Source organism: Rhipicephalus sanguineus, chromosome 11, assembly GCF_013339695.2.
Source record: "Rhipicephalus sanguineus isolate Rsan-2018 chromosome 11, BIME_Rsan_1.4, whole genome shotgun sequence".
NCBI lineage: Eukaryota > Metazoa > Arthropoda > Arachnida > Ixodida > Ixodidae > Rhipicephalus > Rhipicephalus sanguineus.
Window position 1 is genome coordinate 119,551,194 of NC_051186.1, and position 25,361 is coordinate 119,576,554.

At 48.0% G+C, this 25,361-nt stretch overlaps 1 protein-coding gene across 1 annotated transcript in view; it reads right to left on the reverse strand.

Annotated features, from left to right (window-relative positions):
* Positions 1-23,001, reverse strand: part of LOC119373346 (uncharacterized) — a 273,279-nt gene extending 250,278 nt beyond the window's left edge. Inside the window, exons 1-3 of the mRNA XM_037643982.1 lie at positions 22,910-23,001; positions 22,379-22,426; positions 7,589-7,757 (exon numbers count right to left, since the gene is read on the reverse strand). Coding sequence (XP_037499910.1) covers positions 7,589-7,757; positions 22,379-22,426; positions 22,910-22,990 — 298 coding nt within the window. The 5' untranslated portion in view covers positions 22,991-23,001. The remainder of the gene's footprint in view (positions 1-7,588; positions 7,758-22,378; positions 22,427-22,909) is intronic.
* Positions 23,002-25,361: the final 2,360 nt, after the last annotated feature.

A 25,361-nucleotide genomic window follows, 5' to 3' on the forward strand; every position in this document is an offset into this window, starting at 1 on the left:
CCAGCGGTGGCGCTTGTCGCTGTAGGTAATTTTGGCCTGGAAAGAGAAAAACTAGAGAGAACAGTGTAGCCCTTGCCACATCATTTCAAGAAAGCTTGCAACGGCGCTCCGGCCCCTCATCTAAGAGGTAGGGGGAGCTGCATAGAAGAAAAAGAAAAAAGGAAGAAAAAGGAGGCAAGAAAAAAAGGAAAAAAAGGGGGGGGGGGTCTACCAAAGCGAGAGCCGTAGAAGGCTCGACAAAGCAAGGAGCGGAGTATGGAAGCAACTTGGAAAGGTTGCAGAAGGGCGGAGCGTCTAGCACTCACAAAGGGCTGCAGAAGATGATGGGGCAAGAGGGCAGTGTACTTTTGAAGCCCACACGTGCCTAATGGGTGAAGTCATTGGCGGACATACGCATGAAGTGTCATCGGTGGCCTCAAAAATTGGGCGGCAGTCCAGTAAGAAGAAGGAGGAGGGAAAAAAAGGGGGGGGTACAGTCGGAATAAGGCACGAAGAACTTCTTGGGAAGGTGAAGACTTACAATGCGGGGCATGAGCGGTCGTGGAAGCGCGGAAGGGGGAAAGGAAACCGTGCTCCGAAGGTTCTGGAAAATGAAGGCTTCTTAAGAGTAATATATGTATATCTAATATGTACCCCCATACATAAACATTTATATATATAAGATTGAAATATTTAAAAAACATTGTTAGTGTATTTGGAGGCTAGTAGGGATATTATGTTGCGAATCAAATATTTGTCCAGGTTACTTGAAGGCTGGGCGTACTTTATGTCTCCTAATATTATGCTATGGCTTTTAGTGATTCCAAATTACGACGTGCTAGATTTATTCCTGATGGGTGTAGGGATTGAAATTTGTGTATCAAATACGATTCCATGTATTTTCTCCCACGTTGTGACCGTAAATTGGTTTGTAGAATGTAAGGTTTGGTCTGATCAATATTGTGGTCTTGTTGGTTCAAGTGGCTGGCTACTGCTTTTGGTTAATTGTGCTTTGTGTCTGCGCGGTGCCCATTCACTCTTACATGAATTGATTGTCCAGTTTCGCCTATGTATTGTTATTTACAGGTGGTAAATTCAATCAGGTTCTTTGAGGTACACGTGAAGTTCGATGTCACTTTGTGAATGTAATCCAATGCTGTGCTTTTTACGTTGGTGGCTGGCTGTATATTGTAGCGGGGTTGCAGCTATGACTGTGGGGAGGTGTGCGAAGAGGAGGCAGACGACGTGTCGGTGTTCTGAAGATACACAACCGCCATCTTGACTGCTGGACTATTCCATACTGTAAACAAGTTAAATATATTCGTAACATTTTGGTGGAGTTGCTGGGTACTACGAAAGACGGAACTCCGCAGCGGACGTGTCCTGGACGGCCTCAATATGTCAACAGAAAGCAACTCTGCTGCTGCCGCTTCGACCGTGACTCCGGTACAACCGGTACAGCCGGTACAGCCGGTCGTATTGACTCAACCGCGCGATCCCGGTAACTTCTGAGGCACCGACCACGTTGACGTCGATGACTGGATTGCGAAGTACGAGCGGTTTGCAGCGGTCTACAGGTGGGACCCTACAATGATGCTCGCCAACGTTGACTTCTATCTCTGCGGTACAGCAGGCGCGTGGTTTCAGGCTCATGAAGCTGACTTAACAAGTTGGGATGCCTGTAAACAGAAGCTTCGCGACCTATTTGGTAGAGCCGTCGGACGCCAGCGGGCCGCTTCTAAAGAACTCTCCTGTCGGGCACAAACTTCCACCGAATCATACGTCTCCTACATCCTTGACGTCCTGGCCCTTTGCCGTCGTGTCGACGCCAACATGTCAGAGGGCGACAAAGTAAGCCATTTGCTCAAGGGAATTGCGGATGACGCTTTTAATTTACTTGTGTCTAAAGACTGCTCAACCGTGGACGACATCATCAAAGAGTGCCGCCGGTTCGAAGAGCTGAAGAGTCGCCGCATTGCCCAGCATTTCATGCGACTTCCGAACACGGCCGCTACATCATCCTGCGAGGGCCTTCAGCCGCCATGCGGTCAACCGCCTACCAACGAGAGCGTAGTTCGCATCGTGCGCCGAGAAATCGAGGCGGCATCGCCATCATCTTTCCTGACGCGGCCATCTGATGATCCTCGACCAACGATCTCGTTGATCCAGCAGGTTGTGAGGGAGGAGCTTGCAAATGTCGGACTGCAGCCGGTATGTTCGTTGACAGAACCTCGTGTCAGTTCCATAACGCCTCCTCGTGCACCGGAAATGTTTCGCCGGTATCGTGACCTTGCCCAGTGGAGAACGCAGGACGACAAGCCGATCTGCTTTCGTTGCCACGGTGTAGGACACATTTCCCGCTACTGTCGTTCTCGCACCTTTCCATCTCGCTCGTTTGCTGGCTATCGACGTGACGACAACCACCGACCCCTGCATTTTCCCGCTCGTGACGGTGCACCATACGATGAGGCTCCTACAACATCGGTCCGACGCTCCAGCCGTTCGCCGTCCCCACACGATCGTCGCTCCCGGTCACCTCAGCCCCGTCGCCATTCGTCGCCTCGCCCTACTGGACGCCCATACTCGGAAAACTGAGCAATGCAGCTCCCGGAGGTGATGCTGCATTCGACCCCCGACCTGAAAACCCTCTGCTGACCCTCACTACGGACCAGAACCTGCTTGCTGTGGAAGTGGATAGCGTGCCTGTGACTGCCCTCATTGATACCGGCGCACATATTTCTATTATGAGCTCTCATCTCCGTGCACGATTAAATAAGGTCCTTACGCCGCCCGAGTCCCTATTTGTACGTGTTGCTAGTGGAGGAACTCCGGCTGTACTCGGAATGTGCACGGCACGTGTGAGGTTCTCCGACCGCCAGACGTGCGTTATGTTTCATGTTCTCGCTCATTGTCCTCATGATGTCATCCTCGGACTCGATTTCTTGTCTGACCACTCTGCTGTCATTGACTGCTCGGCCGGTGTTGTACAACTTGATTTGCCTGCGTCCGCCGACGTGTCGGAGGTGGTTCAGATGAAACTTTCGTGTGCTGAGGCTGTTCGTCTGCCACCACAAGCCCAGCTTGCGTCGCTGTTGAACCATATCCCAGTGTACCGGATGGGGATTACGTGGTCTCTCCCTCTCCCAGTGTTCTACTGGCCCGCAACGTCTCCTCTCCGTACACAGTTGTAACTATTACAGCGAACAAGACGTGCCTTCCTCTTCTGAACTTCGGATTGAGCCCTCAAGTCCTACCACAAGGCATTGCTCTCGCTACTCTGTCACCGTCGTACGAGTGCCAGATCTCATCGGTGTCACCCGAACTGCCCGCTGTCGTCTCTCCAAACCCGCACAGAGTCGACGCAGTCCCCTCTTCTACACTGCACAACAACATAACCAAGATGATTGCCTTAGACCTTTTGCCCTCTCAAGTTAGAGACCTCAGTGATCTCCTTACGACCTACTCTGACATATTTGACTTTGACGGTAGGCCCTTAGGTCAAACCTCGCAAGTCAAGCACCGCATAGATACCGGTGATGCAGCTCCAATTCACAGGCGTCCTTACCGAGTTTCACCATCAGGGCGCCAAGTTATTCAACAGGAGGTCGATAAGATGCTCACAAAAGGCATTATTGAGCCTTCTTCGAGTCCGTGGGCTTGCCCTGTAGTCTTAGTTAAAAAGAAAGACAAACACCTGGCGTTTCTGCGTGGATTATCGGCATTTAAACAAGATCACCAAAAAGGATGTCTACCCGCTTCCTCGTATCGATGACGCCTTGGACTGCCTTCATGGTGCTACCTATTTTTCTTCGATAGACCTACGCTCTGGTTACTGGCAAATCGCCGTAGACGACCTCGACCGTGAGAAGACCGCCTTTGTAACGCCTGACGGTCTCTACCAATTCAGAGTCATGCCGTTCGGTTTGTGCAATGCGCCGGCCACGTTCGAGCGGATGATGGACACGCTTTTGCGCAGCTTTAAATGGTCTATCTGCCTTTGTTACCTGGACGACGTCATTGTATTTGCTCCCTCCTTTGAGTCTCACCTCGACCGACTTTCGTCTATTCTTTCCGTGTTTCGTGCGGCTGGGCTACAACTTAATTCATCGAAGTGCCACTTTGGCCATCGCCAAGTTGCTATTCTGGGGCATCTCGTCGACTCATCTGGCATCCGACCCGATCCCGACAAAGTTCGCGCTGTCCTCGATTTTCCCGTACCAACTTGTGCCAAAGACGTTCGAAGTTTTGTGGGCCTATGCTCATATTTCCGACGATTCGTCAGAAACTTCGCAGATATTGCCCGCCCCCTCACTGACCTTCTCAAGAAGGATGTGCCATTTTGGTGGGGTCCTGACCAAGCCAGTGCTTTTTCCCGCCTCATTACGCTGCTCACCACACCGCCGATCCTCGCCCACTTCGACGCGTCCGCTCCAACCGAGGTGCGCACCAACGCTAGTGGTTACGGCATTGGCGCTGTGTTAGCCCAGCGTCAATCCGGTCATGACAGAGTTCTTGCGTATGCCAGCCGGCTCCTTTCTCCTGCCGAACGCAATTACTCTATTACTGAGCGCGAGTGCCTGGCGCTTGTATGGGCAGTTGGTAAATTCCGCCCCTATTTATATGGTCGACCTTTCACCGTTACCACAGACCACCACGCTCTATGCTGGCTTTCAGCACTCAAAGATCCAACAGGGCGCCTAGCTCGTTGGGCTCTACGCCTCCAGGAATTCACGTACACAGTGGTCTACAAGTCCGGCCGTCTACACCAAGACGCCGACTGCCTTTCTCGATACCCCGTCGACGATCCAGACCTCGTAACGGATGACACGTCCATCTGTATTTCCTCGCTCTCCGCTTTCGGCAACATCGGTGACGAGCAACAGCGTGACGCGTCCCTACGAGATCTAATCACCCGCCTGAATACTGACTCGACGGACAGTTCGCTTCGCATGTTCGTCATTATCCACGGCATTTTATACCGCCGGAACATGCGCCCAGTGGGACAGGAACTACTAGTTGTAGTACCCACTCATCTCCGCTCGACCGTACTTCAGCAACTACATGATGTACCAACGGCCGGCCATCTTGGTGTTGCCAGAACGTACGACCGTGTCCGCCGACGCTTTTTCTGGCCCGGCCTCTACCGTTCCGTACATCGTTATGTCGCTTCTTGCGAGTCGTGCCAACGCCGGAAAAGGCCAGCTGTGCACCCCGCCGGGCTCCTTCAACCTATCGACGTACCTGCTGAGCCTTTTTTTCTTGTCGGCCTCGACCTTTTGGGACCTTTCCCACTTTCTAACAACGGTAACAGATGGGTCGCCGTCGCTACGGATTATTCGACCCGTTTTGCCATTACGAGATCTCTCCCGAGCAGCTGCGCTACAGACGTCGCCGAGTTTTTGATACAAGACGTCATCTTACATCACGGCGCTCCTCGTCAACTTATCACGGACCGATGTCGTTACTTTTTATCCAAAGTAATCGAGGACCTACTTCGGTCTTGTGCAACCAAGCACAAGCTTACGACGGCCTATCATCCCCAAACGAACGGACTCACAGAACGTTTGAATCGCACGCTCACTGACATGCTCGCCATGTATGTCTCGACTGATCATCGCGACTGGGACGTTGCGCTACCCTTTGTCACTTTTGCGTACAACAGCTCGCGCCACGACACTGCTGGATATTCTCCCTTTTACCTCTTGTATGGAAGAGAACCGACCTTGCCGTTCGACACGCTCGTACCCACCCCTGCCCACCTGTCCACCGAATATGCTCGCCACGCTATTAGCACAGCCGAAAAGGCCCGTCAGATCGCCCATCGACGCCTTTCGGACTCGCAACTCCGCCAGAAACATACATACGACAGTTCCCACCGGAACGTTCGCTTCAATCCGGGTGACCTCGTTCTCCTGTGGTCTCCGTCTCGGCATGTTGGCCTGGCCGAAAAACTTCTGCCCAAGTACTCCGGCCCTTACCGTGTGCTACGCCAGGTGACTGAGGTCACCTATGACATCGCCCCTCTGGACCATACGGCGCCCTCTACGTCTTCCAACGTCGTCCACGTCACTCGCCTGAAGCCGTACCTTTCGCCCACTGCCTGCTAACAAGCGCCGAGTCGGCGCTTTCGCCGCCGGTGGTCGATGTAGCGGGGTTGCAGCTATGACTGTGGGGAGGTGTGCGAAGAGGAGGCAGACGACGTGTCGGTGTTCTGAAGATACACAACCGCCATCTTGACTGCTGGACTATTCCATACTGTAAACAAGTTAAATGTATTCGTAACAATATGTTTGCATGTCAAGCATCTCGAGCGACCAAAGGACCAGATGTTGGTGTAGTTCTTGTTGCGACTTTTGCATGGACGAGCAAAACTTTAAAATTGGTGTTGCGTCTGTAGGCGACATTAGGCGGTTCGGGGAAGATTTTTTAAATCTTCTGGTTGGTTGTTAGAATTGGATAGTATCTTGTGAGGATGTTGTTTATGTTCGGAAGTGCGTTTGAAAATTTTGTAGTGAGAAGCGGCGTTGTTGTTGTGGTTTTAGGGCGTGGTTAAAGTGCCTCAGTGTGGTCTAGTTTTAGTGCGTCCGTGTAAGCCTTACGAAGGAACGCGTTGGGATGGCTTCTGTTTGCTAGTGTTCCTTTTAGGGTGTTAAGTCTGTTTACGTAATCCTCATTTTGGTGCGTAAGTCTGTTTACGTAATCCTCACTTGCTGCGTATGTCCGCCAATGACTTTATCCATTAAGCACGTGTGGGCTTCAAAAGTACACCGCCCGCTTATGCAGCCCTTTGTGAGTGCTAGACGCGCCGCCCTTCTGCAGCCTTTCCAAGGTGCTTCCATACACCGCTCTTTGCTTTGTCGAGCCTTCTACGGCTCTCGCTTTGGTACACCGCCCCCCCCCCTCTTTTTTCCTTTTTTTTTTCTTCCCTCGCTTTCTTCATTTTTTCTTTTTCTTCTTTGCAGCTCCGCCTACCTCTGAGATGAGGGCGCGGAGCGCTGTTGCAAGCTTTCTTGAAATGATGTGGCAAGGTCTACACTGTTCTCTCTAGTTTTTCTCTTTCCAGGCAAAAATTACCAACAGCGACAAGCGCCACCACTGGACACGACGTCATCACTAACCCTTTAAAACTAACACGCCAAGGATGACAAGGCGCCTTTGACAAAGATACGCCCTCCTATTGAAACATTAGGCCAACCTGTCCGAGGCATTTACTCCTGTTTGAAGCCTATTCCACTCCATGTATCCATCTGTCGGCACCCTTCTTGACCTTGCAGATAAAGGGGTATTTCAAGTGCCTGGTATATTGTGGGTGCGGTAAATATCGGTGAAAATTTATTGTATAAATCTAAGCTTTAGCTGGAATGGTAAACTTGACATATGTCAAGAAGACGAGTTCTTATCTAGCGCTTTCGGTGAAATCTGTATGTATGTGCTCTGCGTGAAAAATGTGCTGAATGTGATCTGAACGACATAGTTAAATGGGTATCTAGCAGCCTTGTGGCTGTTTGTTTACTTCGAAGAACGAGCTTTGTTAAACAGCAAGAAATCTTTTGTTGTCTTTGGATCTGCACTTTGCTAAAAATTGTATACTTGAATGAACTGACCATACCTGGAGGTAAACAGGGACAGAAACTGTGGTAGATATTACGGTAGTGTAACGTGCTGCACCTTTTGCCGGCTGTTGCAGCACGTCGGCAGATAGGATGTGGGCCTCCCCTGTCCACGCAGCATGTCAGGTATGGACACTGACTGGTGGAAGCACACACGTCGCCTAGACGCTGCAATTGGACAGTAGCAAAACATTTTCATTGGTGTCCCTCCCGCGCACCATTAAACTCCATCTTATTCTAGGAAATGAAAGAAAAATCTTGTTAGAACCTCTTTCTTTTAGGCCACGTGCTGTGTTCACTTCTCGTAAGCTCATCTCGACTTCCAAATATCGTTTCATATCCACGGTGGTATACCTATTTCCACGACAACCCTGTTATCTGAATTGCTGAAGACTAGTTTTGCTGTGATCCCATTGAACGTTACATCGACAAGTATTTTCAGTGGTACAGAAAACGAAGCAGGCCGATGGGTCTAGAAAGCTTAGAAGTACTTGCACATGCGTTGGTCTGAAATTCTATGGTGTTGCGACCGGGTATTTGGATCCATCCCACCGCGGCGACCAGTTGTTGCGACCGGCATTTAGATCCGTCCCTCCTCAGCAACTAGGTTGTTGCTACGATAGGGCAGCGTCGTACCCGGACTCCGTTTGGTAGCGTAGTTGAGTCTCCGGGTTGAGGAACTGATGCTAGCAAGATGGGAAAACAATAGCAAGTTTACTGGCACTTTTTGTACACTCAATTTACTTCGTGACAAGGTCAGAGTTCAGCAACGAGCGAATTGGATGAGCCTGTTACCGAGGGCTCAGAGCCCAATTTCTCACTTAGCACCGTCGTTTTAGCCCCTCAGGCTGGCTCCTCCTTGTTGATGACCACCAATCACACACACGACCCCACCCACCATGGCACAGTCCATTTCACTGTCACTGAGGGCTCGTTGCACTCTTGAGACAACAAGGTCCGGCGGTCGACGGCACGCTTATGGGGGAAGCAGGGCAACAGGTTCCTCGGGCTTGTTCCTCGGACCCTTCCCCGAAGGCAGAAATGGGTCTGCGGCGACTGCTGTCAAAACATACAGGTCAGGTCGTCTTGGCAGCACATCAATCCAAATCCAGGTGGCCTATTGTCGGTCGCTTCCCGTCCAGGGGATTCCGTTTCTAGGAAGGATGCAGGTGTTCTAGCAGTGTGAGAACGCATTGCCTGCCCATTCCCATGGTCAGCGCATCGCCACCAATTGTCAGTCATAACAATGGCCTTGGCATATTTTGATTTCTCGTAATATGCAGATAGTGTTTAGGCATTATGCATAAAACGTCTCACAGGTTTTGATTGTATTATCCTACCAATATTTTTACAGTGTAAGCAATTACCAGCCACTGCAACAGCCAAATTTGTTGGCGTAGTTGTCCGCCGCAGCGGCCGTTGTCCATCGCAGCCATTGCGCACTATGAGAAAAAAAATAAAGAGCAGGATTCGAGAGCCCTGCATAGATAATTGCCTGCGATCAAATACTGAGTGTGCTGTCTTCATTGTGAATATCAATGAAAGACAGCGTTGCTGAATACTGATCAAGCTGATGTTTCGCTACGGAGAGAGGCGCCATTGTCAGAAGCCGAAACAGAAGTGTAGTGAAGGTGCCAAAATTGTGGCATGATTATATTTTTAGGTATATTTTCGCAAGGCCCACTGCGTCATCTTGTTACCTTTCTAAAATTAGTGCCATTGGGCATTGGGGATTTCAGGGCTTTATAGAGAAAGGGAGGCACACTCCAGCCTCCTTTTAATTGATGCCTCTCGCTGGGATGGTTATCATGAAGGAACACCGCCTCCTTAGCACTCTCAGAGAGCGGTCCTTGTCTAGGCATAGAAACGTCAGTTGGCATTACATGGCCTTATTATGCGCAACTTGTTTGAGGTGCAAGCCAGCTGTATACAGTTGCAGTGCCGTCTGTGTCTGCGGTAAATATGAATGTGTAGACGACTTATCATAGATTGTCGACAACAAGAAAACAGCTTACTGCGATTTGAGAATTCGTTATATTCATTAAATGGAAGAATACTGAGGTTGCATACTTGGGCTCCTAATTTTACAATCGTCTGCGGCAACGCGCCTTATCTTTTTGACACCAGCCCGACGGGTGCAGATTGTCGACGCCATGTTAACAAGGAGTATCCTCTTTTACTGATGAATTTTCTGTTTCCCGATATAGCTATTACTGTCGTCTCAAATTTGTAGATCATTTACACTGGACACAATTGCCACTAGTCTGTAAACGCATAGTCTTACACCACAGGCATATAAAGGTAAGGACACGTGTATTATATATCTACAAAGAAATTTCGCAAGGCGCCAGCGGAATCAAAATGCACCGTACTGGCGCTAAAGCATGTAATGTGACGGAAATTGTGAAAAGAGAGGCGTGCTTTAATAAATAGAGCTTTTACATTTGGCAGCGTTTCCTGGCTTCATCTCTTATGGAAAAGATAGGAACAAAAAAGACGTTATTACAATATTGAACCAACTTGTGCGCCAGGGGCGTACCCAGAAATTTTTTTCGGGGGGGGGGGGTTCAACCATACTTTATGTATGTTCGTGCGTGTGTATGTATGTGTGCGTGCCTATATACGCAAGCAAAACTGAAAAATTTCGGGGGGGGTTTGAACCCCCCCAACCCCCCCCCCCCCCCTTGGCTACGCCCCTGTTGTGCGCTCACAGCAAGTATGGCGTCTTCATGCCGCAGCTCTGCGAAACCAGATGAGGACGGGCGTGAGCTTCCGGCCACCAATCCCGATCATGATGAAATTTACCCTTGGCGCAAGTTTTGGACACATAATGATAGTTTCAAAGTTCTTCTCGTAAAAAAAATACCTCGCCTAAAAATTATATAAATTTTGACCACGAAAAGCACTTTCCAGCCGATTGCGCAATCTGTTAACTTTGCGCGCACCTGGCGAAAAACCGGTAGATATCTTGATGGCAAGATTTATTTCTAACAAGGAACGAGTGAAATGAGAGAGAGAGAGAGAAAACGTTTATTGCAGAGAAATGAAATGTGGGTATTTTATTTGAGTATTTTGAGCATTTTACTTTTGAGAAAAATCCATCCCACCCTGCGAACTTGAATGTCAAGCGAAGGTGTACCAAAGACCACCCATGCTGATGGGGGTGTGTTTTATTAATACTTTTGATTAATGGTAGTGATACTCTCTTTGCGGTCGTTGTTTTAGACTGTGATTGGTTCCGCCACCATTTTCCGCAAAACGAACTTGTTCGTTTTGTCGAGCACTGTTCTGAGGCTGTTCTTCTGGTGTCTTTAAATTTCGGCGGTCTACCCGTGGCAAGTACTGCAGATTTGGATAGTTTGTGCGTTATGTTATCGTACTGGTATGGCGCAGCTTAGCTTCACCATGAAAAAAAGAGGCAACAGCGAAGAAGGAAACACAGACGTTGTTTTCTTCATGCTCAAACCTGCGCTATACCAATACCCGTGGCAGTCTTAGAATAAATTCAATGACTTACTTAGGGATCTCCATTTTGTATATGAAAGCGCGAAACACACGCGGGGAGAAGAAAGGGCCGTTTGACGGCATTCGAAACCCTCGTATGAAATGGAAAGCAGCTGCAGCCTAGTCTTTATCTGGGGTGCTATGCAGGATGGCCCGAGTTTGGCGAAACTCGGAATCTTTCCGAGCTCTGGCGACACCCCCTTTTGAATGAGCTAATAGTACGAAAAGGTCAAATCCGTCCCTGAGCGCGCGCTGCGTTTCATTGGTTACGATGAAACGCAGCGTCATGTCAAGGGCGGTCGACAAACTTGGGTGGTGTCTTCTAACCAGAGGCAACTTCTTTCATTTGTTTGTTGTTCTACTGAGTGCAGAAGTGCACCCGTGCAAGAAAAGTGTTACAGACTTCTACTAACGATATTTGAAAGACGATAGTCTTTCTTGGGGACCTTAAACGCAGAAATTTTGGTCTGTCTTTCTGTCTGTCTGTCTGTCTGTCTTTCTGTTTGTCGGCACGTCCCTCGATTCACTCACTCGGCCAAAGTTGAACCACTTGCCCAAGGGCCAGCCATCGTGAACGGCTGACTAGGTTCATACTTGTGTACAATGTTGATCAAAAAGCAAACATTACGCATATCTGAGGTGCAACATCACTAGGTAAGTATTAGGTGGTGTGTTCCTTTAATAGAAAATACATAGATACGTAATCCTAGAGACCCTAGTTTCTTAAGCTGCGCTGAAAATGCGACTGCGCCGAAACTTGGCTTCCTCCGTGCCCTCTGCACGAGCTCATTGTTGTGTTTCGGTTTCGGTTCAGTATTGCACTGTACGAATGCCATGGGGCGCCGCTCTGGCATTCCTGCTTTACCCAGGCGACGTGAATATCAAAGAGTGTGTGGAGAGTACTCGTTGAGTGCGGACGGTTCTTCTGCTTCGGCGCTTCGCGCCAAACCGCGTGCTCGGGCTGGCTGGCGTCCCCGCCGGTCGCGTTGGTCACCGCCGATCTTCGCCTGCTGCTGCGCCGGGACTACCAGCCCGCAACACAGCATTCACGTTTCCCGACGTATTGCCAGATGGCGTTCATATCTCAAGCAGCGCCTTTTCTATCGTCTTCAGACGACATTTGCAGCGAAGCACGCAGATACGCTGCCAATTTTTTCAGAGGTACGGGCTGTTTAAATCCCTTTTCAGGCGTTTAATGTTTGCACTAAGTATCATTTAGAATAATCAGCACTGTGGCCTCTGTGATTAGCTCTGGCCGAGTGCCTTACAAAAACGCGACCGGAGCTAATCGCCGAGGCCACGTGTACAATCGTCGCGGTCAGCCTGTACGTTCTAGCGCGTTGCTCGGTACGGCGCGCGCCCTCTTCGCCTTCTTACTCATCGTCTGCTCGCTCCCCGAGCACGCGCGCCGGACTGATTAGCTAATTGGCTGGGCGGTATACCTAGCTAATTAAGTGAGGACATGCTATCATCAAGCTAATTAAACAATGTCATGCTAAGACCAAGATAATTAAGCCACATCTTACTAAGACCATGCTAATGAAGCCGTGTAGAGCTAAGACGGAACTAATTAGGTCCTTGTTAATTAACGCGACGCTATGTAGCAGCGCGCTAGCTAAAACCGAGCTAATTAGGACCTTACTCACTGGAACCACGCTAACTAGGATCGCTCTAATTAGGGCGGTGCTAATTAGCTTCACTGTATCATTTTAATTAGGACCTAGCTGATTCTTACCATCAGAATTAAGACCGAACTGACGTGGTCTTCACTCCAAAGCTGACTGAGTAGACGAGCCACTTAAAAAGCTGAAAGAATCTAGGTGATCGCAAGCTCCTACGGTGGCTCCAGCCTTGCACTTGTAGTGCAAGTTCACCAAATTATTTCATATGCAAAGAAGCTCTGCTTAGCGTCCACCTGCAGGAATGACTGTCACGAGTTGAACTGGGGCCTTTTCATAATCAACGAGTTTGTGCCCGAGTTCGCGCGTCAATCAGTTTGATTGACAGACGGCCGCGGCGAAGATTGGGTCCGCCCACCGCGTTTGCTCTTGACGAGGAGCATTGTTCACGCCACAACGCCAGCGAGCGGCACAATTCACCTATGAGCATTTTCGCAAAGAAGAACTAAATTTTATATCGTCACGTGGCTACGATGTCTCACATTCAATTTTGCCGCGCTCACGACGTACCACTGACAGGGCAGCCATGAAGCAAGCGCCCCTGGTGGCATCGGCGGTGAGAAACGTGACTGTTTACTTGTTTGTGGAGACATTGCTTCTGTCTATTCTTTACTGCAGTAAAGTATTCAGTCGTGTAATGTAAGTTGCAGTAACCTGTGTATTTATTTATCTGTAATATTCGAGAGAAGCGAAACGAGCTGCCCGAGAGTAAGGTCCCTGAAAAATAACTTTACCCAAGAGCGCTGCGTGTGTGCCCTTGTTGCCTTCGAGAGTGGAAATTTCCATGCTGCAGGTGGAACGAAAGAACTTGCCCGAAAGAGGACAAACGCCCACCAACACGCCTACGGGAGGCGCGATGTTTCGTTGGCAAAAAGATAGCGCGACAATCACGCTGACGTCGCTGCGCTGTCGAAATGTTGACTGAGTGAGGGCGCAGATGCGTTCGCACGCGGTGTTCCTTTGAAAACCGCCGCAAATGCCGCACATGCCTTTGTGACGCCATGCTCGTTCTTGTAGCCGTTTTTATCAACGCTGCTATCGCGCGCTCCGCACTGTCTTCCTATCATGATCGCCGTAGGGCGGGCTCGGAGCAAACTCGTGTGCCCGAGAAGCTCGAGGGAACACGAGGGAGGGTGTTCCCATTGTTCAAAAGCGCCTTATGATTCCTCATGCGGTTTTGATGCTTCTTTTCTGGTTTTCTTTCTTCAAACTAATGCTAATCTCTATGCTGCATGCCTGATTGCCAAGAGAGGTATGCCGTTTGTCCTCGATTGTTAAAGCGCCCCTAAAACACAGATGTGGAAATTTAGTTGTGGCGTGTCAGTTGCGCACAAGTCTACAGCGAACGCTAGCGGAGTTACACGCGTTTGCTCGTTTAGCTCTTTCATTCGCTACAATGCATGGGTCGGCTGGTTTGTCCATCTCTCCGCATGCCCTTTCTCAGCATCCGAGGTGAAAGCGCAAGGAGCGCGAGCATCTGCTAGCAGAGGAGAACGCGAGCGTCTGCGGTCTGTAGTGGGACTTTGTCAACTTCTGTGGCACATTCGCGCTATGAAAATTTTGTGTTCGCGCCACGAAATTTGGAGATAAATCAAAGGTATACAGTTTCTCCGTAAAAATCACCAAAATTGCGAACGGGGCAAAATAATTTTATTTCAGGAAGCTTTAGCTTATCCAACTTAGGCCAATGACAATTATCGCGGTAGATAATGGCGTTCATATCTGAGCTTTCTATTGAAACAATTGTCGTGGTTCTCGCGGGCACCGTTAATTTTAAAGCTGTGTTGCAACGTATGTGGTTCACCAAAAACGACAAATTTTGAAAGAAGTTTACGTTAAAAAAGACACTTTCATTATCTCTAAGTGCCGCTTCGATTGCTGGCGAACACCGCTCGCAACATCAAAGGGAAGTTGGGAGGGTGAATAAGATAAGGAATGTATGACTGTGAAAAATGAAGGCTGGTAATTGACAACAAGGTATATGGATATCATGCAACGTGAACTTTGCGGATAGTTTGCAGTGAGCGCCTCCGGTGCTCGACACCTGTGTTGTTTCCGCTCTTATGGTGGCCAAAATCTAATCAGGTCCAATCGATCAGCAGGAGATGACGAAGAAAGCAAGCATGTGGTTATGGAAAGCTGTTATACATGATCACGCTGGTGGAACAAATCAAAGTACAGTTGTTCTGCTTCTCGTGTGGGAACACTGGTTTCAGCCGTGTGTTGCTTTGAAAGAAGCGTGTCGAAGCACTTTCCAGTAAGAAAGTGCGACTAATACAATACTGTATTCTTTTATGCCTGGAGACCTGATATGGAACACAAGCCGGGCGTTTACGCTTTATCATGCAGCTTCGAGCGTAACAGCAACTAAGAAATACGTACCTACTGTGCTGAAAGCGTTCACTGCACAATTACTGACAGAACTTTTATTGCATAATATTTTTACTGGAACTTGTTGGAACTTGTTCGAATACTGAAATATGGAACTTGTTGGCAATTAACAACTTTCACTTTTCAGAGTGAGAAATTCTTTACTCCGTTCGCCCTTTGAACGTCGTTTTCATGCGCAAGCGGAGCTCGCCCGTAAGCGAAGCGGCACTGACGTAATGTGAGTGCTCGCAGCCTCGAGCGGCCGCCGCTACGGGTCGCCTACTGAAGTTTGTCGAGCGGCTAACCACAAGACAAAGTTTGCCGCCTCGTGCAACCTGGCCGCGCATTTCTTATGCAGCTGTTTTGTGATTGTGTCGTGTACAACTATTTTGACCAACGTACAACCGATTTTGTAACACAATGGTAGCGACTTTTAGTTTGTACGTATACTTATTAACATTACTGCCTTGCCGGAACACCGGATTGCGTTTACCGTGCTACCGGAACGCATGTTTTAGAAAAGTTATAGCTCCCCATACGTAAACGCTTACCTACGTATACGTAAACGTATACCTTTACGTTTGCGCAATCCACTAAATGGTGATGATATCTGCATTTAAACTATAATTTAGATAATATTGAATTACCGCTGCTACAAAATCATGAGAATGGTTTTAGCGTATCCAGTATCCCGATTTATACAAAGGGGTGTAGAAATGCCGGGTTACCGGACGATGGCGTCGACATCTTGTGACGCTCCGTGCAACCACAGTCACGGACACGTTTGTTTTCGCCCAGTGTTTTTTAGCGAAAACTGATTAAAAAGGCAACTAATTCGTAATTATGCCGCTGCAAGGCATTTACCCTGGATGTAGAATGCACGATGTTTCTGCAATAACAATTTTGTACTGGCCTGGTGCGTCTTGGCACCGCTACATGACGCCACCTATCCAGTCTGCCAGGGACTTGAGGTCAGTTACGTTTAGTGATTAGGTAATATAGGTCGCTCCAGCTTCGGTAATCCGGCTGAAACAAGTTGATCGCAATTGGTGCTCGCACGTCGGCCTATTTTGACTCGGCGGCTGGAGTCTCCGCAACAAGTATATCGCGAGTAGCCGCGAACGAAGGGGGACTTCCGAGATAGAGCCGTAAACGTAAAGGCCTATCCGGCGAGTTGTTTACGTTCCGTAAAACCTGTGTTCCGTAGAGACCCGCGGATGCGCACATTCCTTCCGGTATCAGGTAACACGGTAGCGTAAAGAAGCATGCGTACAAGCTAAAAGCCCCTTGTGGCGTCGCGGACGCTAGGCTACGTTCGTCACATTTAACGCATCATAACTTGTTAGCGAGTCACACAGTGCCATATTTTTTACGTAGACTGGTAGATAACGTGCTTTACTTTCATGAGAAAGATTTTCAATAAAATTGATACTGTCATATTTGTAATAATTGTTTTTGAACTTAGACGTTTTTGGTAAAACACATGTGCTTCATACAACGAGCCATGGAAAGTCACGCGCATTATCTAGATTGAAAGCGCAAATACGAAACTCAAGACCCACTGAGTTTTATTATCCTTAGCCTAACTTGTCTGGAGCAATCAGTTCCTGAAGTGCATATTTTCACCTGTTTACCATGTTTGTGATTTTTCGCTCAATAGTTCTTCCACAGGAGAAGGAAATAAATATTTATAAGATTCTATTGCACTTGTTCTTTGGCTGGCAATAAAAACATTGTGACCAAGAAGTGCACCGTTTTTTTTTGCTAGGTTAGCTCAAATTTCAGAAAATGCGCAAATGGCACAAAAGTGTTCTGTTATTAGAATTCATCCAGCTATGGCGCTGAAAGGTGATCATATTACCGATTTGCTATCGGCAGATGTGCGATGGCCAGACGCCGAAGCAGCTGTATATTTGTTAATACATAAAACTGGTGGTTATGACGCAATTTTCAAGCACACTTTGACTAGGGTACAGTCAATGCGACGCCAATAAATCTGAAGTAATACCAGGTGGCGGAAACTCGCTATACTTCCCATGGGACGCGCTCTCGCATGCTGATAATTCACAAACAAAACATTTTTTCATGAAGCCACTGATGAGGTCAGCAAGTAGAGGGAAAAGGTGCGAAACCGAGAAGAGGAGGATTGCCGCAGAAGCCCTCCTTTCCCGCTTCGCATGCAAGCGAATTGTGTTCGTGCTATCTTGCAGGTCCGCTGGCCATTCGGGCGACGCGGCCATTTGTTAAATTTGGTTAACCATCTTATTAATTTTGTTCGTGTGTTGTGAAGTGGACAAACTAAAGCTGACCGATTCCTCAAGAAGACAAAACCCGATCAACACAAGTAAAATTTATATCTTTTTTTTTTATTCACACGTTTCGTACTAAAACACAGAGATGTAGTGCGAAAGTGTCCACCTGCAAAAGCAGCTTTAATTTACAACTAAAATGTGCAAATACTGAACAAACATTGAACCCAGGATATCCGAACCAATGCGCAAATCGTTAACAGTCACGAGCAGGCCACGTCGTACTTGACATAATTACGCCTGTTATGACGGCGCACATATTTTTCTTACAGAACCTGAGTACCAAGCAGAGAGTTCAGGGTAAGGTGGAGCCTTGAAGCGATGAGAAATCGTTGAAAAGGGAATGCCGCTGGAGACAATGTTTCGACAAGTTGTCTTCGTTAGGGCAGCAGCATTGCCTTGACGAAGAAAGACCACTTGTCAAAACATCGGCTCCAGCGACATTCCCTGTCCAATGATTTCTAAAAGCATCAGTGAGTCCATTACATGTATTTCAGTGACAGTATTAGAAGTAAAGGCCCACAATGCTTCAAAGTGGCTGCATGCATTTCCATGAACTGGAAGGAGCCTTTAGGAGGGTGTCAACTTGAGCATGTTGGCATGGCTTCATCTTCAACTTTCCTGGACTTTCGTTTACGAGGGAGCTTCCGGAGGACGGTCAACTACGCTTCCTGGACCTCAAGATGAAGTTTAGTGCAGAGCACACGTGTTGGGAGTATTCACCTCGTTCAAAGAAAGACTTGCTTCCATTTTCATCTCATCATTCTAAGCTTGTCAAAAGGGCCATCGCGCTCTCCGCTATGAAGAATGCTCTTGTTAGGTCATGTCAGCATCAAATCGCCTCAAGCTTCACCAATCAAGTGTGCAGGTTGAAGAAGGCTGGCTTCTCTGACCAATTCTTGTCGGGGTTGGCCGAAGTCATCCTGAAGGAGCACCGTAAGCCGGCGAAACCTCGGGCTGTAGATGACAGGGCAAGAGTGGCGGTCATACCCTATCTGCACGGTGTTTCGCACAAAATCAAGAAGGCTGCCGCACGTGCCAGCGTGAAGGTGGTGTTCTCTGCGCCAATCAAACTAGGATCATTGTGCAGAAAAATGAACGCCCCTCTCCCAAATCCTCCCATCTGCAAGAAGCAACATGCGACGCGGTTTGTGCCCTGCAGGACTGAGGTCGTCTATGAGATACCAACGTCCTGCGGTGGCCGCTACGTTGGACAAACAGGGCGTTGCGTTAATGATCGGCTGCGAGAGCACAAGAACAATCTCAAGGACAAGACTGGAAGCAATCTGGCAATCCACTGTGCCGAGTGCGGTTGCACTCCGAGTTTCGATCAGACGCGTATCTTACGCAGATATCATGACTGCCACGCCCGGGAAATATATGAAGCGTTCACGATTCATTCCATCGGGCCATCATGTGTAAGCGCACCGTCCATCGCACTAACCAACAGGGAGATTAATTACCTCCGTGATTGATCTTTGCTTTTTCATGCATTAGTCATGGCGCAGGCGTACGGCTTCCCCTTTCCCTTTCCCTCATCCTCTCTTGTTTATCTATTTCCAAGGAAGCGTATATATGTGTTCGCACGAAATAAACGCTCATGTTGTTAGCCAGCGCAAAGTCCTGTCTGTCTTTCTTGTCCCGTGTGCTCGCGCTGTTTCCGAAGAGGAAGGAGCCTATATTTGCTTCACATCATTTGGACTACATGGCAAAAGTAAAAGACGAACAAACTGTTTCGCCGGACCAACACGCATTCAAGCCTTTCATTAAACGTATTTTGCCGGCAACAGGTATGCTGTCGTCATGACGAATTATTCTAGCGACACTGCGCTCATGTCAGTTCAGTCAGGATTGCAGATAATAGCATTTACTCATGTATTCATGAAGAATGAATACCTGCTCAAATAATGGACCCAAATACTGGCGCTCACCAATTCTCACTAGGAAACCTGAAAAACCTTCGCGGAACTGGATATCGCTGGGTTGACATGCCACAGAGACGCACAAAACATGCCATGCCCCGATTTAGCCATCTTCGTCTTTTGTATGGTTGACCTGCTCGACAAGGTCACTGCGGCTTCCGTTCGCTGCACGCCACATCGAATGTCTCATCTTTCTCGTATTCATACTGGGCACGCCGACCGAGCGAAGATAACAGAGTGCGAACATACATGTGATATCGCTGAGCGAGTATCAGGGGTGGGCGGAGGCAAGCGCTACGAACACAAGTCAACCAGTTCCCGCGCTTCGCCCAATTTAAAATGCACAAAATAAGAAATAAAAAAGATAAATAAACTTAAGAAGAGTTCCTCACAGTTTAATCAAATTTCTTCATTTGTTAAAACTAGTGAAAGACAATAAATCCGAACATCTACATCGACCATACTTCGTTCAACCAGATCTTAGGATGCCGGCAACCGCTACGAGCGCGCACGTTCCTTGAAACCGAAACTGGTGCTCAGTTTCAGGGGCCTGGCAATACCGCATTGCTAACAACTATTAGAAAGGAGAGTGAAGGCCGTGAAATCAAATGTTAGCAGTCAATAGAATATTTGAGTGTACACAATTGTTTGACGCAAAAACTATCTGAAAAAAATTCTTGAACATGATATCCTCGCTGGAGCCTACGTTTCGACAAACGAAGTTGTATTCCTCAAGACTCCGACCTGCTCCCTTAATGGAAACGTTGTATTTGACGACATTTTCTGCTAGAAGATCTTTTGATCCCATTAAGCTTCCATCTTCCCCTGAACTTCTGTCGCGTATGAAAACCACGTGTGTTATCTACCGTGCAACCTTAGTCAGCCTTGGTATTCGTTGGCGTTTCAAGTGCTTAGATAGGTTATCAGAAGGTGTAGGTAACAAGAAAGCAGTTTGCTATTTTATATGTTCATAACATCTTCCTCACTATATTGAAAAAAGTCACAGTTTCACCGCAAGGGCGAAGCAACGAATGCGATAGCAACAAATTGTGGTGTTACACGATGTGAGGCTGGCAGCTGACCGTATTGTATCCGATCTCGCGTAACTATAAAACGCTGGTGTAAGAGAGTACGGCCGCTCCAGGGAGATGCTCTCCGCATAGTCACTTCGCGTTGAGAGCGCAGCACGCAGAAGGGTATAGGAGCCGCCCGCTGTGATGGCTTTCGAGATAGCGCGGGCGCCAGCGATCGCGACCGCGCCCTTAGATGCAAAGTTCAAGGTAGGGGCTGCCAGCGCGACAACCCCCCCCCCTCCCGCTGCCCACCTCGCGTCTTTTTTCATGGTCGTTAAAGACGGCGGGGTGTTTCCTATCTGCTTCGACGGCAGGCCTCCCGAGTGGGAGATGTTATGGCATGCGCCTTGCGAGCGACGGAAACGGGCCGGCTCTTTTGATCTCTGCTTCGGCCGCGTTCGTCGCCCCCGCTCGCGAGCTTTTACCCGCGGTAGAACAACAATGCGCGGGGGGATCTTATCAATTTAGACTTCATACCGGAAGGAAATGACGGCAACGGTGACGGCAAAAATCCGTCGAGATTGTCTATATAATTGCTACAGCAATAAAATTAGCGGTGCTAAAGGGGAGAATTTGTGTGCGTTTTACCAAATAATCGTCTGAAGCGATTTGGTACATCACCTAACGGTGCTTTGTCGCCCAGTGGAGACCCTAATAATGTCGTCCAACGCGTTATTATCACTCATTAAAAGACATTCTTAGAGCTCGGCCCCGCAAGGGTCGTTGGCGTTTTCAAAGTGAAATTACGCTTATTTTTGCAAAGTGGGAACCTATACTGTGATTTTATACTACGTTCCCTTCTTTCTCTCCACCAGAATTCTCAGATTGCGCGTCTTTCTCTTACCCGTCAGGGTCAGTGGCTATTGGCCCAAGCGGGTATCCCTCACATTCCAGTTCCCGTTGCCACCTTGCCTTCTCCCTCGTGCACCCCTGCCCCCAACCTTCGTATCCTTCCTCTCCCGTCCAACATGTCCTCCGTTCTGCACACCGGCCGTCGTCACGCGGCAGCGCAGCATCATTCCCCTCCTTTTTCTACACAGGGAGTCGCCTATACGGATGCCTCGTTCGTGGCTCCTCGGGGTTCATGCGGCTACGCTATCTACCATCCACACCTTTTGACACCTGAAACCCACACCAGCGGGCCATACCTGCACCCACCCGATGTACTTTCGCTCGAGGTACCTTTCCATTGTTCATGCCTTACAATCATTTTCTTCCCTCCCTTCACTTCCCGAGTGCACGATATACTCTGACTGTTACGCCGCCATCCGTAACATGAAGAAGCGCACATTACCCCCATCCCTCCAACAGGAGTTTGAGCGCGCTGTCTATGCACTGCAACCTTCCCCTGTTTTCCTACGCTGGGTTCCTGGGCACTCGGGGATTGACGGCAATGAGCTGGCTCACCGGCTCGCCCATGATATATTGCACCGGGCACCATTCATCCCCTGGCCCACACCTTCGGAAGACAGTGGGAGCTCCGTCAAGAACGATTGGAAGATCTCGCTGCGTCATACTATCAAGGAGGTATACCTACAGCTCCGACTCGACAAGCGTCTTTACCCTCCTCCTAATCCATCGCTCACTCTGCTAGAGGATCGAATTATACGGCACATTCAAATGAATTGCCTGATCACCCCCTCTCGCCTTTTTCGTTATAAATATAGATCGAACCCGTGCTGTCCCAATTGCCCATCTACATATGCAGACCTGTCACACTGCCTTTTCTACTGCCCAACTGCTCAGCAATCCAGCTCTTACCCTCCCCCTTTCCTTTCCATCACCACCTGGCGCGACTGGATCGGCGCTGAAGGGGAAGAAGAACAGCGCCGACTGATCGCGTAGGCGGTCGAAATGCTCAGCCTATGAATTTGGCTGAATAAAAGTCTATTACTACTACTACTACTATAAGCACAAGTGTTCAATACTTACCAGCTGCTGGTAACCGGGCGACAAATATGGCAGCACATCTGGGTCAAACTGAAAAGCAGTTACGGTTCCACTGCTGGGTGCCCATATGTAGCAAATGAGGGAAGCCAGAAGTAGTTTCGGCACATCCCACGATTTCGTGCACAACATAATGCGTTTAGAGCGCAATTAGCTTAGATTATTCTGTCCATATGTGAAATGTGGTTTATATACTTCACTGTTTATTGTTTTGCATACAGACATTTTATTTGATTGACAACATCGAAAGTGAGACTAGCCTACTGATGACCAAAACCCAACGGTTAATTTCAACCAAATACTACCAACCATACTTTGAAAATACGGGTATAAAGATAAAATGCCAGACATATAAAGCGTACAAATGGTGTAAGATGAGGCAACATGTAATTTGAAAGCAGAGGAAAAGTGAAATTATAATAACTCTGCAAATAAAAGATTTGCTTTAGCCCTACGTATGATATTTACATATTTATTAACGATTGCGAGATAATAAATTCGATGACGTGTACTCACACCTGGAGGAACTGCCAATGTTTTATATACGTTGAGCAACACAATGCAGAGAAGATGAGCATAACGGTTGACCGGCAACATGCTTCGACTTGTTCGTAAAATTCTGCGAGAGGATGTTTGGCTTGTGGCTCTTATGTTAAATCATTTGAAAGCAGGCGCGCGAAACAATAGAAGAAATGCGGATGATTAAATACATTGTTGGCATATAAATCACAGCTACTTGACATTTTCGCAGTGTGGGCATCACTGTTATCTGCTCCTCTTCGCGAACATTAGCTTTGACAGGCTATGACTGGTCTCGTTTGAGACTTCCCTTGCGCAGGGTCTGGTAAATCAGTAATGCAGGGTCATCTGGATCTAATAAAGTTTGAGTCTATATACTTGCTGAGTGCAGTCGTTCCTCCTTCAAGCTAACAACATATTTTTGCTTGTTCTCCAAAGGAAATATACTCACTTCCGGTCAAAAAACTTCATAGCTGCAACTTCCGGCAGATCCTACGTACCTTGTGCTTTCATGAAGTGCAGAGCAGGAGGAGAGTAGCTGCCTATGGTATACGCGTTGGCTTTACATGCATTGTGCATATGCAATTCACCAGATGATAGAGATGAACAATTCTGGAACACGGGGTGTCATTAGAGACAATGTTTCGACAAGCGCACCTGTCTTTTCAAGGCTGTATCTGTATACAAGTGCGCATGGAGAAACGCTGGCCTGAGTGATTCAATAATTTTTCATCTCTTGAAGGGTTAATCTTCCGCCGCAAGATTATGAGTATAAACGGAGATGCGCCTTCATCAATAAAAAAAAGAAGACGGGGCCCCCGTCGAAACGTCGGCAAGATAAGCAGTTGTTTTGCGAAAGGTGCATCTACGTACACACACACACACACACACACACACACACACACACACACACACACACACACACACACACACACACACACACACACACATATATATATATATATATATATATATATATATATATATATATATATATATATCCGTGTGTGTGTGTGCGCGCGCGTGTGTGTGAGTAGCGCCGTGCACTAAAAGAGCAGAAATTCGCATTTTCTGTGGAGCCCACGTTCGCAAACTTTTGTGGGCGGGTGTACATCTGTTGCTAATGTAAAGAACTGCCACTGGACCGAGAAGAATGCCGCGTATTGGTCTCAGCGAAAGCCCAACTGGCTCTTTAAACACATCTCATTGAGCGACTGTAAAAGATCTGCAAGATAGTGGAAATGCTGAGATGCGAAGGTATTGCTGTCCATACCAATTGAAACGCAAAACGGTGGTTCTTCTATCAGTAAATTATCGAACTGAAGTGGCAGAGTCATATCCTTATATCAGCAGGTTATTGAAGTCAAGTGGTACTTGGTACCAATAGGCTTGATCAGATCAGCAAGAAGCACATTCAGCGGAAGGGCGGGATAGCGAACCAGGATGGTAAGATTACCTATCCATTGTGATCGATATCCAACCACATACTCCCAGGAAAGTTTAGAGGTAAACTTCAGCGCCAGTAGCAATCACATTTCTGCTTTGCTTCTTACACTGCTAGCTCATATTAGCCACCAGCTCGCAATCACTTGCCCAACTTGGTACACACTAGCCAACACAACTAAACAGCCAGTCAACACTTTCTGGTGTATTTCAACAGTTAGCCATGCCAAGGCACTATTGGACAACACTAGCTGAATGTTGGCTAACCAGAGTTCATTTTAAAGAGGAATTGCGGTATATGCCCTGGTAGTCTGGTACAGATGTATTAATGTCATATTTTTTATGTTGTTTTGTGCGCATTCAGATATGCCAGCTAAACAGTTGACTGCAAAGACAGTTTTTATGCATTGTATAGGTTGCATGTCATATGTGTTGTATATGCTACGTTAGTCATTCCATGTCATTGAAGGAGGAGACTGGTCATTCATTACCTCATATTGTAATGCGCACGGCAATGTGCCTCATCGCAACCATGTTCTCTTACCTATTATGCAGAAGTGGCCCCAGGCAAGAAAACAGACCAGAAAAAAGTCACTGAAATATAAAACATTCTTATGGAGATAACCGTAGTCAAGGCCCCCACTGGCCTTAGCCGCCCGTTGAGCCTGGTCGATCAGCGCTTAATATTCGGCGAGGTCACAGCTGGACAGTCGCGCCTCCGAGTGCTTCAACGCCTGTGTATGCTGTAATTTCTGCGTCTGTTAGGTGTGCGGTATGCTTTGCGCAGCCCCAGGGAATGTGATATATTGTGGGACTTCCCCTGCACCAGAGGCAGGAACCACGATAGCACGTCGGGAACATGGTTAGTAATCTTTGTAAGTGTAGATAAACCCCACTTTGAATTTTCCTCCAATTGATGGCCGCCTCTCCTGTTAGGCGTCTGTGGGGTGGAGATTAACTAGTCAGGTAAAACGCTGATAGGCAAGCAGGCCCCTTGCGATTGTTG